Source organism: Apis mellifera, linkage group LG2 (genome assembly GCF_003254395.2).
Source record: "Apis mellifera strain DH4 linkage group LG2, Amel_HAv3.1, whole genome shotgun sequence".
Lineage (NCBI taxonomy): Eukaryota > Metazoa > Arthropoda > Insecta > Hymenoptera > Apidae > Apis > Apis mellifera.
The window spans coordinates 7954994-7975070 of NC_037639.1; the positions used below are offsets into that span (position 1 = coordinate 7954994).

Consider the following 20077-nt stretch of genomic DNA (forward strand, 5'->3'; position numbering starts at 1 on the left):
TTATATAAAAAGGAAAAAAGATACGACGAGCCGCTTTCGAGGGTGGTTTTTAAAAGGACGCATTTTAAATCGATCGAGATAATTCTAATCTTTCAGAAGATGCTATTTTGAATAATTTGAATAAATTTCTATGATTCGTATTCGTTCTCTTTGATTAATCTTTCGTAAAAAAGAAAAAAGGGAGAGGAAATATAGACAGAGGTAAAATTACCTCGTTAAAATTTTGCAAATAATATTCAAATCGACGGCGCATACTCTCCAATATCTATATCAAACCGAGCAAACTTCTCTCAACGTTCAGACGTTCCATTTAAATAGCCGTGATGCTCGGTTGATTGCAGAGTAACCAAGCGAGTAGATAAAATCAGACAAATGGAATGCACTCGCAGATAGCCGGAGGTAACTCGTTTTCTTTAATCCCGACATCCGGAGTTGCTAGAGCCCAGAGGAGATTTCTCTCTCGGAGAGGATGGCGCGCGCCGTTTCCTCTCCCTCTTCCTCTCTCTCCACCCCTTCTTTATCAAGCCGCGAGAGAAAACGTTTTGCGGTAACGTCGTCGCTCGTGACGCTGGCGGGCTGTATTCTTTTTTTTCTTTTTTTTTGTTCCCCTCTTTTCCCCTTTCTCTCCTTCTTTTCCATTCCTCTACCATATTATTTATGATATTAATTTCGCCCCGGTAAAGGCAGCCCCTGCGGGAGTTGTAAAGCGGGCCGAGGCGTTCCTCTCTCTTCCTGCGATATCATTGTCTCTGGAGCAGGGAACCGCGGCGGCCGAGAGGGAGGGAAAGAAAAGGGGTTCGACGAGGAATAGCGGCGTGAATAGCGGGCCCCTCCCCTCCACTCTTCTCCAAGGAAGAGAAGGAAGGAAGGCTCGCACCGTTGGTGTTCCCCGTTTGAAAAGAGGAACTTCTGCAACGACTTCTCTTCTCCTCGCTTGATTCCCGAGCCGGATTGTTCGTTGAGAGAAGAAGAAGAGGAAGAAGAACAAGTGGAGGAGGGTGTCCCTGGTGTCAGAGGATCGTCGGGGTGTCGTCTGCGAGAGATCTCGCGACGAGCCGAGAAAATTCCTACCAAGTGCCGCGGCATCCCTTTGAGCGCCTCCTCCTCGAGGACTTCTCCGTAATAGTTTCCGCGGGAATTATCGGCAACTCTCCAGAGTCGCCCTGTTTATAACTCTTTGTAACAATTTTCCCACTTCTTTCCACTTCGGAAAAAGAAAAAAAAATAAAAATAATAGGCGACTTGATCGAACAGTCCATAATGTTTTTAACACAGAAGGCAATTCCATTTAATTTTTCCATAGCGCAATTTCTTCCAGAAAAACGAGAAACACTTGGAGAAACGCTTGCTCACTGTCACTTTCGAAGAGGAAAGAAAGTTCGATACGATTCCTCCTCGAATATCGAAATTGGCGAAAGAAGAAAGAGGATCGAGTAAAATCCAACTTCCACGGATAAGTAAAATTTAAAACCGGTCCCCCGTCCCCCGCTCCTCAAATTACTTTCCGGAGGAGCGGTGAAAGAGGAGCGGAGGAAGCGAGACCGGATGATGGCTCGCGAGATAAAAGCGAGCACGGCCGGGAAGCTTCGGTTGCCACCGAAAGCTCAAGGCCACATTAATCTCGGTAATTACGTCACCTCTGTTTATCCCCCGCAACCTGCTTGTTTCTCTCTCCGTCCTCTTATCCCCCGTCTCTGTTCCTCCCGCCGGCTTTTTCTTTGTCCCGTGCCCTGGCCCCCCTCTCCCTCGCACGGATCTCTTCCGCGGTCGAATCACTTCCGAGAACACCCTCCAACGAGCCCGAAAGCGCCCCGCAAAGGGATGACGGAGCGGTGACATTTTTCATCTGTCCTTAATGCAGCCGAGAAGTAATTAAGAGGCGTCCGCGAAAAAGGCAATTAGACATTGTAACCTCGTACAATCGCCTCGTCAATAGGGATGAAGCTCTCGACCTGGAATGGGGAACGAATGGAGAAATTGTTCGTGAATCTTGTCTTTGCTGTCTTTGATGTCTTTGCTTTTGAGGATCGGATGAGAAAAACATCCAAGGTTTTTATTTTGTATAATTGGTTATTAATGTTTTTATTCAAAGAGCAAAATAATGGATTCTTTCTTTTTCTTTTCTTTTCGAAAGTGACAGTTTCGAAGTTGGAAAAAAAATTGGAAAATTCGTCGAGAAGACGAACGTTCGATCGGAGAATTGTGACAAATTGTTGGCAGACGAGTTAAGCAAGTGGAAGAATCGAGCGTCGGAGAACTCGAAGAGGAAGAAGAACGCAAGAGTGACGGCGAATAAAGAGCGAAAGGGAAGGGTGGAAAAACAGGGAAGAGAGGTGCGAATGTGGAAAGGATTTGAGGGAGTAATTAGAGGGAAGCACTATTATGAACGAGTCAGTGAACGACTTGAAAGAAAGAAACGCTGACTCTTATTTGCTCGAACGTGCACGATGAACCTACTTTACTTCCGACGATACGTGCTTAACACTCGTCAAAGTTAATTTGCAAAAATTGGAATCAGATTTTTAATCTTTCGTTAAAAGGGGGACGAATATTTATGATTCGATAAATTTTTACAACAAAATTTCCAAATAAATTCTATCAACGAAGGGACATTTTTAAATGATAAAATTTAAAGAATTGTAAAAAATATCCGTAGGGATGAAAATTGTGAATTAATTCAAAGGAAATGATGCGTTAGAATGGATTGCAATTGGATATGACACAACGATGTTTCGAATATTTTGCATGGTCGCCAAGTTAGGTGGAACAATTTATTGGCAAGCGTGATTAGATTTCGTTCGCGCTCGATGTGGAAAGGCTGCACGAGAAACAGCCCTTTGCCGAACGATGTTGCTGGAACCACGTTTTCCCAAGAGGAGGGAAGGGGTTACGGGGAAGGCAGCGTTATGGTAGACCGCAAAACCAACAAACGATATGCTCGAAGAGACTATGGGCCCATATGTGGCGAGGATTCGTACGAGATGAAAGCACTTGTCCTAGCTTTCTCTAAGAAATTAAAAAAAAAAAAAAATTCGAACGATATTCTACGTATAAAAGCAATATTTTAATTCTATCAAATGGAAAGGAAAATCGTAGAAGAATCTTTAAACGAAAGAGATATACATTGTTCGACGAAGTGAAAGTTTGGATATTTTTGTGGCCAGTTTTGCGATTAGAATCGATCGTTTAATACGCGTTACAGTAAATTCGTTCAGGGAGCACAAACACGGGAAGGGTGCGTTTCGAAGCAAATTGCCCCTAATTCAGCAATAGCATAGCTTAACCACAAAGCTAGCTAATTCAACGATTAGACGTGTACAAGCCAGCGACGTTTGCTGCGGGCGGTGCTTCGAAAGCGCGTGAAATCGATGCACGCATTGCTTACATCGAATATCAGATTCCCTTCCAAGAATGAAACAATTTTCTACGATCTGATAACGTAACTATCTACTATCCGAATCTTTATAGAAAAAAATCAATTAAATTTCAACGAAACTAACGAAACTTTGTAGAAAAAAATCAATGAACTTCAACGAAATTAATGATCTCTCGAACAATTCCCCAATGGAAATATTTTTCCCCATTAATATATATATATATATATATATATATATGATATTTCTGGTTCGTATGATCGAGTTGAAAGATTGGGGCAAACTCGTACGTAATTAGAGAGCCATAAGCCTCGCATCGAAACCGCGAAGACGCGAAGGCGGAGGATCTGTTCGATCGGAAGACACTGGCTCAGATTTCGAAGCCATCTGGCTCTGGTATTTCGTATTTGGGATACCCCTTAAGGGCCTGTCCACAGGGCAACGGTCAGTCGTTGCGGTCAACTACACAGCTTGTCTGACTCGCCTTCGTGCTTCGGGTCCTTTGGTGATTAACGAGAGGTCAAACCTACCGCCACCAGAAATACGAGCAAATACTCTCTCTCTCGTGAAATTGGGTTCCAAAGCGAGTCCTGATTGAGGTGTCTACCATTGCGGCCTCCGACTACTTCATCCTAGGCCCAGACTATCCACCACTGGACGTGAGGAAACGCGCTCGACCGGGGTGTGCAATGTACACACCCGAAAGTCGAACTCTCAGTTCCAACTCTCTTCGATTACACGGCCACAATTTTGCACAAGATTAATCAAATATTGGATCTTTCTTAATTTAACTTCGTCCAGTATCAATGGCGATAATATTTCTTTGATTTTTGTATAATATAAATGTGCAATTTTTATCTACAATCTGCTCACGAAAGTATTTCAACACGTCTTTCTATTAACGAACAATTTTTTTTATTATATTTGAAACGAAACTTCACGAACGTGATTGATATAGAATTAATTTTCTTTCTATCGTTCCAAGGGTGAAATCAAAGTTTTCTTGAAACGTAGAGCAAAAAATGAATTCTACGAAAAATCATAGACGATAATTTAGAGATGAAAGAATTCGTTTATACGTTCTTCTAACAGCCTAAAAACTATTCACGATAAATGGAATAGATCATATCGATGATGGGATAATTTATATTCCTCATCAATCGTATGGAAAATCCAAAGTAGTGGAACAGCTAATCAAAGGAAGGCTGGAGGAAAGTACAAATGACTCTATTCGCGTCTAGAAGAAGCGAATATTCGTTATCAGGGGACCCGGGAGTTTATTAGTCAATATAGAATGCTTAGTGTCATATCCCATCAAACGGAATGCCAGCGAGAAGAAAGAGGTTCGTGCGAGGCTGCCACTTTATCGGATTAGTCAGTCGCGGTAAAAGCATCCAGGAAAGGCGTACCCTCCAATTCGTTAATTTCCTCGGCCTCGGTCGTTTCTTTCGCGGTGATATTAATTGGACCAGGCGTTCACGAGAGTCTGCCGAGCTATGAGAATACAATAGATGCCGTACATTATACAGGAAATACAGTTTCTCTCGCGTGAGGTAAACAGGAAATCGCAAGATTCGATTTACTTTACTTTAAAACTCTATCAATGATATAAATATTCCCGTCCAAGAAATATTATTTACGCGCTTCATTTTCGATCGTTCTTTTCTTAACAATGCTTAACAATTTATGCTTAACCTTGATCCACATAGAAATATACATTTTTCTATTTTTTTAAGCACGGATTAAAGATTTAAAATTAAAGATTTTTCTCAATAACACTTTCACACAAATAACGTGACAAATATTAATCTCAATTTCCACGATAGATATTCCAAACAATCATCGCATCCATACCACTTTCATTTCCGTTCAAATAATCTTCATCATCACCACCTATCATCTTCCTCCACACCTTCTAATCCTTTCACCGCCCGTAAAACAGAGAGAGAGAGAGAGTCGTTTTATCCACGATCAACGCCGACCGGCAAAAAAGCTCGGCTCCATTGTGAGACGGGAACGAATCGAAACCGGTCTCGTCCCCGATCTGGCGACGAGTAGCTTTTAGGAATTTTTTTTTTTTTTTTTTCGTCAAACACTGCAGCCGAACTTTTTTTTTTTTTTTTTATTCCAGCGGAGTATTGTTTATTCAGGGGCGTATCAGCATTGGCGAACCACGGGAGAGGAACCAGGACGGGAAGGCGGACGAAAGCGGGGAGGGCCGCGTGAATGGCGCTTCCGGTGGGACGACGAGCCGAGGTCCGTAGGGCTTCGCAGACTCTCGCTTCCGGTCAGGCGTCCTACCCCATCGAATATACACCCCCCCAGTCTCCGGATTTCCCCGTGCTCGCCACCCCCATCGCAGCCTCTTCCTCCGATACCTCCTCTCCTCTCCCTTCCCCGCGCGCGGGGGCGGAGGAGTTCGCTTGCACATCGGACCCACCAGCGTTCGTTAATTAAGATATCGATTCTTATTGTCCGCCGGCTGCCGAGTCGAGCGGACGTCCTGGCCGGCGTCCGATTTCACGCCCACGGTGCGCGTTCTCGGTCATCCCAACCCCCGACCAACCCCTTGTACTCCTCCCGCTCGTGTCTCCTCCTCTCTCTCATCTTCCTTTCTCGAGGTTTTTCGGCGTTAAGGTTTCGTCCAAGAGGCGATTTTGGGAGAAGCGATGCTGGTGGAGAAATGATGTATTTCGAGGATGGGATGTTTCTTCTTTTCTTTTTTCCCCCCTTTTTTCAGATTTGGAGATTTTTGTTCGCGGACAGATTGAAGTGACAGATTCAGGAAGAAAGTAAGAAAAAAAAGGAGAGAGTAGTTTTATCTAAAGATGAAGTGTTTTAAAAAAGTTTAGGAATAAAATTACTTCAATAATTATTATTCATCGAATGAATTAATTTCTCAACCCCATAATACTTGTAAAATCTAAATCTTTCAGTATCTAATAATAAAAATTCGTTTGAAATGAAAAATCAGAATCAAATCTGGAAAAAGCACTCCCTCTCGAGAGAAAGATACACAGAATCTCGGCGAGGAAGAAAAGAAAGTAAACGCGGCACGCGACTGGGCGAAGGGTGAGCTACGTGAGACGTCCGTGGAAAGCCTCAAGAAGGGCAAGGATCGTAAAGGATGACCAGGGTTGTCACCTGATAAATATCTTTATGGCCGAGCAACCGAGTCCTCCCGGCCTCGCCATTCATCCTGCCCGGCTCCCTCCTCGCGAAGGTACGCCGCAGAAGGCACGAGAGGTGTGCAAGCCACCGTATAAAAAGCGGATACAAGAGGGGGCCCCGCAGAGAAGAACGGAATCGGGTAATTATGAGGATTAATCTTAAGTCCCGTAAAGTCCACCACTTGTGGAATCTGTTCCCCCTTTCGTCCTGGCAATCGTGCCCCCCCTCTTCCCTTCCTATCCGCGAGAACGATGAAAAATCATCTCCCAGCCCTTTGTTCAGCCTCTCTAATACACCGATATGAAGTAATTTTACAAACTAATAACTTTCGGCCGAACTGTTGTTCGCAAAGTTTCGTTCCAATTTTTTTTTTTTTTTTAGATACACATTCCCAAAATACATATTCTTGCGACCAATCATCGAATTTCGTTCAATCAAAATTCAATAATCACGAAAGGTAATGAATAAGTGATCCATTCATAAAATAAAGGATTCCTCGACGAATGAAAGAGACGTGAGGAAAACATCTCTTCAGTTTCCTCCTTTTAAATCCAATCTCACGCATTATTCAACAATCTCTTGATAAAAAACGCGGCAAGCATAACGAGATCTCGACGGGGGCCTCCGTCTTATGGAAATTGTCTTCGACGATAATTCTTCCTCCTTTTTTCCTTCTTTTTTTTTTTCTTGCCCCTCGTTTCCTCGATGGGCGTGTGCACGGACGGCGTACGTAACGCGCACATATGTAGAACGTGGAAGCTACAGGTGTCAGCGAGAGCAGTATTTTTCAGCGAGCCGTGGACGAGGGTGTAGAGGTGATAGAGGAATACCGGAGCGAGATAGGAAGAGGCCGGGCGGGCGGCTGAGCAAGGGAGAAAAATAGAGCGGGATGAAAGTGCCGAGCCGTGTGCAGGCGGAACGAGAGAGGGCAATAATGGGAAAGAGAGGAGGAGGAGGAGGAGGAGGAGGAGGAGGATCGTTTCATGCCGTGGGTAGCAGTGTGCCGAGTACCGGCACGCACGTTGAATCTGCTAAACGTTCCCGCTCGTGCGTGAAATGCCTCGATATCACTGTTTTATTTCGGCTCGTTCGTTCCGTGCCGCTCTCTCGCTTTTGCAATTCTATCCTTTTCACCCTCCTCGGCCCGTTCGAGTTGCGAGCGATCCCCCTTTCCCCACCCTCTCCTCTCTGCCAGCTCGTGCGGATTTGATGACCCTTCCTGTTCGATTTCATGATCGTTTAATCGGCCGCGATTAATTAAAACCTGGCGATCGCACGGCTCGTTGCACTGCGTCCTTCCGCTGCAATTCGTCTCGAATGCGGTGTGATTCGTGTCGAGTGTATTTAGTAACAGTAGATTGTTTTTTTAATAGATAGTCAATATTGTACGAAAAGTGAAGCTTTGCTTTTTAACAGGTATAAATGGAGTAGACGTGAGAGGACAAAAATCTACGTTTCACAATGTTTTCCTTCAAGAAAAAGAAAGAAGTAAAAGAAGAAGTAAAAATTTCTACGCGTATAACTTTCACGCAATTCCAATAATTCTACCCTCTATCGAAAGACGGACGGATTCTTTCGGTTCGAGAGAGGGTAGGGAAAGGGAAAGGCCGATAAATCGATAAATCGCGAAGTGGCCCGTTAGGCCAGTTTAATTAATAATTATCGGCTGGAAGAGGAGCACCTTGCACAATGGCGATACTTCCTTCTGGCGTAATCCTTGGAAGATTAACGAGCCTGTGCCAGGAGGGACCTCTCTTTCCCTCCTCCCTCGTCCATTCTCCCTTCCGCACCCCTTTCCCCTCACCCACCCGGCCCGCTCCCTATCTCTCTTACAGCCGCAAGACGCCATAGCGCGCCTTGCGGTGGTTGCGGCAAGAACCCTCGCCGTACCCGCATTAACGCAATTATGAATTTGTCGCGTTGGGATCTGACAATACAAGATGTCGCTACCACTCCTCCGCCTCGCCACCCTATCCGCCACGACGTCCTCCGACACCCGGCCAGACCGCCACCCCCGCATTTACACTAAAACCAATTCCGGTTTTCTGCGGGCGGAAAGAAGAGGCGGCGGTGATAACTTTGCGCGTGTTTTTAGAACGGAGTTTGGATTGTTCCGACTCGGACAGCTGCTCTTTCATGTATATATCTTCTCTTCGTATTTTGAAATTATTTTTTCTGAATACTTCGAAAAAATTGATGCTCCAATTACTGTTTCTCTATCTCGATAATTTCACTTTCTTATCAATCTTCTGTTTCCCCTGATGAAGAGTTATTTTTTTAAATTTCTTCAATGTCGATCTAATAAAAATGATTCCTGATTTTATTTCTTTCACATTTTTCGTACGAAACGTTGCATCGTTTAAAATTTCCATCAAAACAACGAGCTGGTTATCGAGTATTTAATTCTCACGATTTAATTCTGGGATCGGCTTTTCACTTTCGAATCGATAGGGGTTGCAGCGAATCGCGTGCCCGCTTGTTAACCGCGTCGACCGTTTCGCGGCAAGGAAAGCGAGCGCAGTTTCGGCCCGGCTCGAGTTAGTTTCGAAGGGTGTCGACGAAAGCAACGATCCTCCGGGTTGCGTGCGGTGGCGTACAATGGCTAGAACGGCGGAGGATCGTTGCGGCGAGCCGCAGGCGACTGCTGCGACCGGTTCCTTCGCGACAAATTCCTCCTGGGCTTCGAGAAACCAACGGCTAACTCTCTCCCTTTCCTCCTTTCAAATCTCCTTTAACATCCAACTTTTTAATAACAACTGTGTATTGGACTGAACATGTTATACGGCTGCATAGCAAAACTTGAGAATTTCTGGTAATAAAGAAAGTGAACTAACTTAACCTTATTATACCTAGAATATTTCGTGTGCTTTTAGTGGCGTTAAAAAATTTTTCAGGTAAAAATTTAATACAAGGGGATGTAAATTTTCATCATCCTCATTTTCCATATCAAATCCTGTTCGTTTCTAAATTTCTTCCTGTCTTAAATTTTGGATATTACAAAGTACACGAATATAAACTTGTATTTATCTTAAATTTTTCAGGATTTTCGTCCATTTCACTTTCTCTAAACTCGCCTCATCAAGACAAACCTGCTCCCCTCGAATTCGATTCCATCAAACGAAACAACCCCGTCGGTTATCACAGGGTTTTCCGTCCAACATTCTAACGCGAGAAAATCAATCGACGAGGTGCAAGGCTCCCCTCCGCTGTCCCTTCCATCCTGGTCAAGTCGAGGAGGCCAGGGTCGAGGAGAGTCCGTGGCTTGGCCCTAAACATCGAAACGCGGGGGGGGAGAGGGGCAGCGTTGGGCGAGCGAACGCCTAGTCAGCCCTTAATATCGTAAGAGCTGGATCCACGCAAACAAGCCGGCGGACCTAACGCAACCGAACGTTTAAGCGCTGGAAAGCCCTGGCCTTAACGTTCGACCGCCGCTGGCCCTATTATCGCTAACTAATAAGGGACCTAATTGAAACGTCGGCCTTTTGTTTCCAGTACTCGAGCGCTGCTCGATTTTCCGACCGCGCGTTGTACACGCCGCTGTTTGACCAGTCGGAGAGAAGCAAAAGAGAGAGGGAGAGAAAGAGTGGAGGGTGGAAGGAAGAGAAAGAGAGAGCCAGGGGGCTCAAGTACGGATTGAAATTAATTTTCGAACTCGAATCTCTCCCTGGATGAATTTTCGTCTCGAATCCGCGCGAAATCGATTCCACAAGCCCTTTCGTTACTTCGATCACTTTTAAAGGCGCAGACTTGTTCCTTGTCGTCTGATTAATATATTCGAGTATGTAGAGATTGTGTATTGTATCGTGCAATTCTATTTTTATTCTCTTCTTTTAATAAAAATCATTCCAAGTAAGAAAATTTCTCGCGTATTTTTCGTGGATAAATTTTCCTTATTTTAATAAAACGTTATCAATACTTATCGCCTCAATATTTTTTATCCACCAATATAATTGAGAGATCATTTATCTAAAAATGATTTTTATTAATATATCTACCTGTCTGGATATATTTGTTCTCTTATTCTTACGACAGTGCATCGAGAATCGAGTAGAGCAGGGCGTGTAAAATAATTTTATCCACCGATATAATCGAGAGATGATTTACCTAAAAATGATTTTTATTAATATATCTACCTGTCTGGATATATTTGTCTGTTATTCTTACGACAGTGCATCGAGAATCGAGTAGAGCAGGGCGTATAATCGTATCGAGCGATATCTCTGGTGGTTTTCGTCGCGTCGTCCATAACTATTTTCCGACGAGGGAAGAGGAGGAGGGGGAGGGGGAGCTCGATTAAAGTAATCACTGTCATCAAGAGAGATCGCTTCTACCCTCGCGGTGATCTACGGTTACGGTGAGGAGGAGCGCGACGCCGTCCTCGCCGTGTGGACGACCACGCCGTATATTTCGTATTCCACGCATACATCCGCGATGCCCACTTCGAACAGGATATTATTCCTGCTGGATGCAATCATATTAGTTTCCGAAGTTATTAGAATATTTATGCGAGGCCGACGTGGGGTTATGCATGATGCCAGGCCCTCCTCGCTCTCCCCACGTCTACGTCGATTCGCATCGTGGAAATCCTTGCTTATGCTCGCTGGAAATCGGGAAAGTACTTGGTCGATATTCGAACTTTAGAAATTTTCCCCCCTCATTTCTCCAACATTCGCTAATTTTTCATTATTATTTTGACCAGGTATCGTATTAATTTCTTTTCTATCATTCCCTAAGAAATTTTATCTAAATTATGATTTTTTTAACAGTAGAAATATTACTAGAGCTTCGATAATTCTCTCAGATAGGCCTCAGACTTTGATCGAAACAGATACACGATTATATATGACATTTTATTATTTATTTATAATTATATTTAATTGTTATATTTAATAATGTTAAAAGAATTCATTTCAAATAGATATTTCATTTCGGAAGATGAAAAGTTTTCAATACAAATCTTAGACTCGCGTTCACTTTTCACCGAGATAAAATTCGACCGAGAGAAATTTCGAGAGAATCGAAATTCATCGATATTATTGGTTAAACAAATCGCGCGATACGCTATGGATTAAGCATAATTTATAAGCGACTCGCACATATTGAACATAGATAGGCGAGGCACACGTGGACCGCATATTTATTCTATTCGAGTACACGCGAAATTGGCCAAAGTTTCGTCGCTTGTGTTTCGGCACGGGTGACTTCGCCAGTTTCGATATATACGCACGAGGCGAGTATCTCGTCGTTAGGACGTTAAACGACACCGTTCTGTGTGTGCGTGGGTGTGGAAAGTTTCGAGCGAATTCGAGAGAGAGAGAGAAAGAAAGAGAAAACGGCAAGAAAACGAATCCACGAACGGAGTCTGTCGAAATTCGAGAGGGTAAAGCGTCGCTCGAGAAACGACGACGGAAAGAAGGGAAAAAAATGTTGAGAGAGAGAGAAAGAGACTTACCTTGCTGGCGCACAGTTGGACTGACCGTTCGAGAAAGATGCAAATCGTCCGTGAGGCCACTCTGCCGAGTTTTGCTCAGATACAACTGGAAAACAGAGAAGGAAAATTTTATTCTCCTAAATTTTTTTCGTCGCTGCAAAGTTGGACATTTTCTAGATTTTTAAACTCGCGTAACTCATCGTTCAATAATCTTTATTTCGTTCAAACATCTCCTCTGATCCATAAGCAAAAGAAACGTTTAAATTTACCAAATAGATTATTTAACAAATTCAATTTCCAATTGATTGCTTTGCTGATTTTATCCACCAGCCATTGATCAAGCAACGATTCAACGCCATCCACGTATATGACGATACGTGGAAGAAAAGATTGCAAGGCTCTGAAACGTTTCCTTCGCCAAGAACCCCGCCACTCGACTCTTCGTTCCGCCCTCCAATAAGGAAGTTCTGAACCGTCCTGATCGGCGAATTTCTGTATCCCGATCACGCGCTAAGGGTGAACCATCCCCTTTAATATTAGGACCGACTCGGACCGACTCGTCTTGGTATAAAATAAAGGGCTGACATGCGAGCACGAGGGTGGAGGTGAAGAGGAACAAGAGGAAAGGCGGGCGAGATCTCGGAGGAGGAAGAAGGAGACGCGGCGTGGAAGAAGGACGGGCAAAGGGAAGGGTGGCTTCACCACCATCGTGAGGGATGACTGAACGAGTCGGTTAAACGGGCGTCTTCTTTCATAAATTTCAAGGGGCCGCCGGATAAAGGTTTAGAATAAATCGTTCGGCCTGTTATCCACTCCAACGTCGGCGGATAACGCTAGATCAGTTATGCCTCGACAGCTTCTTACGCCGCTCCTTTTGTCCCCGCATTACCGCAATACTCGTTTGCGTTTCGTTCACGTGGATAAGATTAAATAATTTTTTTCTTAAGTTTCTTGAAATAATTTAAAAGAAAGAAGTTAAAAGTTATTCTTAGATTGAAAACTTGAACGTAGAATTCGACCTCGTAAATTTTTTTTAATCTAAACGTGCTTTTATAGAGATAATTACGATAATTCGAATGATATTACAAGATTGAAATATGGATTATTGAGCACTAATCTTAAGTCTCATATAAATCATTCAATAGTTGATTAAGATTCGAGATAACATTGTATATTATAACGGATGAAATAATTTCTCGCGACTTTAAGACAAAATCCATTCTTCCGATAAACGGTCTCGCGTAAGACGTCACGTTTCCATTTTGCACGCCGTAACTTGCTCGCGTCTGAAAATGCGATATGAAAGTGGAAGAAGCGGGCCTGGAACGCTCATAAATACGTCCTCGAAGATCGCACAAATCGCTCGTTCGAGGCCAATCCCCTTCGACGTCTCCCGCCAGAGATACGAGAGAGTGGGAACCCTTCTTCGTCTCTCGCGGGCAGACACTTCAGGATACTCTCTAAGCATATACGTTACATCGACGTGTGTATATATACGCGCGCCACGTCGATATAACCGTCCAGGCATATATAGACGCTCGCGATATAGGAAAAGAAGGTTCGGCAAAGGGGAAGGGGAAGGGCCATTTCGAGAGGGTGATTCGCCGGGAAGGGCAGAGAGGGCAAACCAGCCAGAAAGCCAGTCCAATTTCTCAAACCTGTCCAATCCGTGTCGTATGCAAAATCAATCACGCGCCAACCTCGCTCGCTACCCCTCCAGACCTCCCACGAATTTTCAAATCCGACCGAAGCCACGCGGTAATCCAACTCCTCGGGCAAAACTTCTCACCCATCCGCGATGCCCGATCCGAGCATCCTTTTTTCTCTTTTTCTCTCTCTCTTTTTCTTATCCATTCTCGTCGTCTTCGTTTCATGGAAATCGTACACACATATATACATTCGATGAAGGCATTGTTCAAGTTGAATTCGCGTCGGAATCGGAGGATGTCTGAATTTTTGTCCATTTTTGCGACGATTGGTTTAGAAGGGAGGCAGAGAAACGGAAAGAAAATTTTCAGAGATAAGATTCGAAGGAAAGAATTGGAAGTAAAGTTGAAAAGTATCGTAATTAATGGAGAAAGAGGATTAATTTAATTTTGGAAATTAATTTATATTGGAATATTCACCGGGATATGCTTTTGTGAAAAGTAGATACGAATCGAAAAAAGTAAGTACGATCTCGTCGGAAAATATTAATCAAACTGACTCCGATTGTGGGAATAAATCTCTAACAGACTATTTAAACTATTAAAACGGGAAGAAAGAATAGGGGCGAGTTCCAGTTGCTCGAGTTCCGATTTCCCAACTTCCCTCCATTCAAACGACCATTTCCTACATCCAATCCTTAAACTTCGAGCCGTACACACAGCCGCACACCGTGCATTTCCCCGTGCATCTATTTAACAACCTCGACAAAGCCCAACCCCCCTCCCTTCTCTCCTCTGCTCGTATAAACGGCGAAACGAGACAAAGCTTGCACCCAGAGGAGCTAGATGCAAATATACACCTCGATGCGTGCGCCCGAGAGAAAAGTTCTCGCGAGCCATTAGAAACTTCCTTCCACACTCGACGAGCCTCCCTCGTTTCCAAGCCTATTCCATTGATATGCATCACCTTCGATCAATCGCGCGCCCCCCCTCATCATTAGGGGAGGGGGATTCCTCGGCCGCTAAGGCCTCTGAAAAAAAAAGTAATTTGTCCTTTGGGGCCGCTCGACTTCAAAGTGTTTTTCAACGGGACATTCGTCCCGCGACCGGGCCGTACGTAGAGAACGTTCTACTTGCGCACCCCTTTCTACTTGACGATGCATCAGACTTGCTGATTTCTCCCGGGCGAAACATCGAGCACGGCGGCGGACGTGCTGGTCCACGCTGGCCGTTTTTCCACCTACCAAGGGATGTTTGGGGAACTCGAAGACGGACGGAGGGGGAGGGAGGGGCGGCTACCACAGGGGTGCGAAAAGTTTAGCATACGCATTTTGTACATTGAAATCCCGACACGCTCGCCCAACTTTAAATTGAAACCCGGCTCCCACTCCCTTTCCCCCCAAAGTCGATAGCCGCCCCGTCGTCGTGGCCGTCCTCCGCGCGGTCGGCCGCGCGTAGTCGTCCCGCTTACGATGCTCCTCTCGTTGCTCAGACTGTGTAGCGGGGAGTGGAAATTTCGAAAATGCCTCTCGATATCCGTGACGCCGTACGAATCGATCTGTTATCGACAACAGTGGAGGAAAGGGTCCGCTATCTCCTATCCCTGGAATTTTTCTCTCGGCTTCCATTGTTTTTCTTTCCCTTCCTTTTTTTCCTTTCCTTCTTTCTCGTCAATGCGTGTATCCTTGAAAGTTAATTACTCGCTTCTCACGTCAAATATTAATCACGTAATTAATCTTCCAATTGAGAGGCTTAATGATCATTTCTCTTCTCAGCTATTCATATCGATATTCGTGCATTTTTAATTAATGACTTTATTTTTCTTATTAAAATTTTGTCAACACGTATATATATATATACACACTATATATCGTGATATTTTATTCTCCCTCACCCCTTCCTACTTCCCGATAATCCAATTTATAAGCAGCTTCCCATTTAAGCCAGGTCCTTATGAGAGGTGACCATAATGAGGCCGGGCATTTTTAATTAAATAATACTAATCACGGGGAACCCTTCTTACGCAGGCAAATCTCATCTGGTCCCTTTCCTCCGTCCATCCTGGCTCTATCTCAAACCCCCCTCTCCTCCTCTCTCTCTCTCTCCCTCTCCGTCCTCCTCGCTCCTCCATCGGCCGCGAATCACCTCTCTTTTAGACTTCGAATTGTAATTAACATTTGGTTCTCCCATTAGTGTAATTAAAGTGCCATTCCATAATCTAGGAGGCCGTGAGAGAGAGAAGAGGGGTACCTTATCTTTCAGACTTCAGCCTCGAATGCGGGGGTCGTTTTAACCCCGCCGGCCGTCTCCAGCCCCTTTTCACAGGAGCACGCCGATGCCTGTAGCTTCCTTCGGCGATAACTCCTTTCTGGAAGAGGACTCTCTCTCTTTCTGCCAACCCCCGGGGATGGGGCGGGGGGGGGAGAGGAAGCGAGAATCGTGAAATTGGGGCCAGGGAAAGAGAAAAACGCCGATTAAAACGTTTGGAAAACCGATCCACCGTGGAAACGGAAACGGATAGAAGATATTCGACGCCTCTTATCCAATCTCAAATAAAATTCAACGAAGACGCTCAATCTTCCAACCATTGTTTCTCGATATAAATTTCGTTTCTCAATTTTAATTTCAATATATATATATATAGAGTTGACAAATTCTTTTCCAAGAAAATTCAATTACGATCCAATTACAAATTCCGCCATTGAATGTACAACAGCGCAACATTCCGGACAGAAGGCAGCCAGATAAAAGTGGCGTGTCGGGGAAGGGGAAGAAAGAAACGCCGCCGGCTAGGGAAACCGGCACGGTTTGTCGGTAAAATAAAGAAAGGCGAGGAGGAGATAAGGAGGCAGGCCGCGTTGACATTTTCCGGTGGTTGAGTTAATAATGCGCACGGTACACAGGCGACCGGCTCGGGGGAGGTGGTTGGATCCGCAAAGTGGCGCCATAAAGAGGCGCGGATGTGTTTATTCGGGAATTTGCCTTTTCTCTTTTCCTTTTTTCCTCTTCTCCACCACTGAAATCGCGCCACGGCGAGATTTTTATCTTTATTCCCGGCGACGATCCCGAAGGATTTATGCCCTCTCGGTCGTGGCGCGATCGAGGAAGGGGAAGAGGGAGCAGGCAAAGTCGAAATAGCGGAGAGCGAGAAGGATGGGTTGAAGGAGGGTTGAAGGGAAAAAGGCGGAAGAATCACGATGCAATTATTTTCGTTCCAGCTCGTGAACGGATTTTAAGCTCGTCGTCGTCCAGGGCCGGCTAGTGGACCAACCAAGGAGAGAGAGAGGAGAAGCGAGAGGAGACGAGGTGGGGGAGGGATGAAGGCCAGGAAGAAGGATTAACCTCGTCAAGCCGGGAGAGTCCGTGACAAAGACGTTAAAGTGGTCGATGGGGATGAGAGATATATATCGGTCGAAATCTGTGGGGTGAAAACGTTCGCATCGTTCGACCGTGCTGGGACGTCGAGACACTAATGGCATTTTTATTATTTCTCCACAGAGGCCAACCCCTCTCGCCGATAATGGGCCGACTGTATGGTCCATTGGACGCGTGACAGCCCTGACAGCTTCTCACCTTTTCTTCTTCGTATCCGAGACTCGCCTAGATCGATGCTCGATCGAAGGGCGAGTCAGCGGTGACCGATACTCGCAAGTCGAGCAACGGGGGATGGGACGAGATCGGTGGAAATGAATCTATTTGGGGGAGGAAAGGAGAGGGGGACGGGAGAAGGAGTTCTTCTTATTCGAAGAAAATCGAGAAAAACGCGTTCGTGATAATTGTGATATAAACAGGAGTGAGAATATTTTTTTTTTTTCGAAACTTTGAAATTTTTTCCTCGAACGCTATATACGATATATTTTTAAATAGATCTTTAAGAGACATAAACATTGAGTGGGTGAAAATTGAGTTATAATACATATAATATAACGAGAAAGTTAGAAAGTTATGGAAGTTATGAAGTTTCGTGCCGCGAAGGTATAGTCATTGAAAATAAAGGGGTAAAAATTGAGTTATTATAAAATAACAAGAAAGTTCGAAAAGGTGAACGCGCCAAAGAATAGAATATTTCAATTATAGCGTAATTTTTCACGAATTCAAAAAAAAAACTATCACAAAATACTAGTACAATAAACGGTAAAACAAAAAAAAAGAAAAAGATGATCGATCCTTCTCGAAATATCTAATATATTGGCACGATCGCAGATCATAAACATCCTGCTGCGATGCAGGATCCATTGCTAAGCAACGTACACCCATGGAGCCCACTGGTCTCGTTGGGTTTTGATGAATGGGCCTCGTATAAAGCTAAAGTATGGTAAAAGCTGGCGTGGCTACTGCTGTAATATTCCACCCTGGGTGCTTTTAGAATCGCTAATGACTAATGACATCAAAAGGAAATTCTCTTCGTCGATGGATTCACGGATCGATGATTCGCCGATTTCTTTTTCTTTTTTTTTGTAAAGTATCCGTTCTATTATATTATATTTGCCAGATAATAATTTAAAAAATTCGAAAAGACACGTTAACTCTTCTAATATATTTTAAAATGATTCTCACTATAAATAATGCTATCATTCTGATTAATCTGATCATCTGATTAATTTGAGAAAAGTTTTATATATATATATGTAATATAGTGAATTGTAAACGAAGTTGGAACATCACGTGTAAAATACGCAAGAGGTTTAGTCAGGGCTTACGATTACTCGCGATTCGAATGGCAACGAGACTGACGAAGAGAAGAAGAACGTATAGAAAAGAGAAGTAGGAGCAGGTTTAGGGGTCCAGGGCTACGGATTGGCGTAGAAAGGAAAGGGGGAGTCGAAAAGTACTTTAATATACGGCAATCCCCTTGGCTTGGAACTCGCAAACTCGGATCGACTAGCTCTCATTGCTGCCTTTCCTTTCTCTCTTTCTATTCTGCGCTTTCTACCTTCATCTCTTTCTCTCCCTTCCTCCTCTCTCTTTCTCTCTTTCTCTTCCTCTTTCCATTTCGAACACTTTCATCCTTCTCTCGCGTGTATTTCTCTCGTAGTCGTCGCATGGCTTCCGATGAAATTTCACGTCTTCCACATGGCTCGCCTTTGATGCTTGACTACTGCTGCCGTTCTAATTGCAGAAACGCGCAGAAATCGGCTTCCATTTGCCCGCAAAAACTACCTCTGCCGTCGTTTCTGCCAGCGACCGAAAAAGATCTCGATCTGGATTTGTGATTCCGCATGATTTCAACGAATGAAAAATAAAATTTCGCTTCACTTATACCAGATTTTCTCGTTGATCTCGATATTAAAGATTGAAAATAACGAAACAATTAAAATTGGGTAGAATTTCTTCAACCGAAGAGAAATATACTCTCTGATGAAATTCGAGAAAGAAGAAAGAGCTTTAACGAAAACGTACGATAGGTAACCTATGAGAAATCGTATGTGATCAACGTCTGAAGAGAAGCTAAACGCGAAGCGTAAATCTGTTTACCTCAAATAATAGAAGTAAATGAGCACAAGCGTGCAGAGTGAAGCGGCCCAATAATGATAGAACGTCTAAGGGAAAAGATTGGTCCCTTTTTTCGCTTCCTCCTTTCCTTCTCACTGTGGCTGATTTAGCTCTTCGTCCCAGGAGAATCTTATACCGATAGAAACCCACGCTTCATCATTTATCTCTTCCTCGTTTCGACAAAATAGCACAATTTCGATCCGCTCCAATCCGATCCTTCCTCCCCCTCCCCTCTTCAAAAGAACCTACGATCCCCTCACGTACTTAATACTTCCAAACCGACGTTTGGAAATCGTCATCTGAAATTTGATTCTTAAAATTTAAAAGTTGAAACGTCTTGACGCGCAGTTTTAAACTTTCTCGCTATTTGATTCAATAAAAGATGAACGTTTGTACAAGGGCAGTAATTTTCCGTGTTGTTTCGAGTTAAGGTTGTTTCAAGACGAAACCCAGACAGAAACTTGGTAACAAGATTTACCTCTAATCACCACCGAGAAACCGTTCGCGTGTAATTTGTTTATCCCGGTCATGCTCCTTGTTCATAATTGCTCGGCCTTGTTTGGCCGCCTGTTTCACGTGCGGCGCCAGAACCGTGTCGATTATCGCGTCTAACCCGCGATTTCCTTCCAGAAAATCGATACGCGCGCGCGCGTAAGTTCTCTTACCTCGATCGTAAGTATGGATAATCATCGAAATAATTACACGTTTCGAGGAAGGCGCTTAACACGTTGCATAAAGAAGAGAGAGAGATATTGCTACGAAGAACGGTAAACCTTGCAATTACCTTTACGTCTCACGAAATGACATTAATCGAGAACCTTTATTTAACCTAAAAAAAAAAAAAATTCTCCATTACTTTCCATTACAACACTAAAAAACGACACATCTTCGCGATATCGAAGATTTCCAATGAAACGTCGGATCCCGGAATTCCGACGAACAGTCGAACATCTCCAGTCTAT

General features: G+C 44.0%; 1 protein-coding gene across 7 annotated transcripts in view; it reads right to left on the reverse strand.

The window, feature by feature from the left end:
- LOC410882 (mucin-5AC) overlaps positions 1 to 20077 on the reverse strand; it is a 286325-nt gene that overhangs the window by 116520 nt on the left and 149728 nt on the right. For all 7 annotated transcript variants that reach the window (XM_016910911.2, XM_026446430.1, XM_026446429.1 and 4 more), the window contains exon 3: positions 11998 to 12082. In XM_016910911.2, the coding sequence (XP_016766400.2) occupies positions 11998 to 12082 (85 nt within the window). The remainder of the gene's footprint in view (positions 1 to 11997; positions 12083 to 20077) is intronic.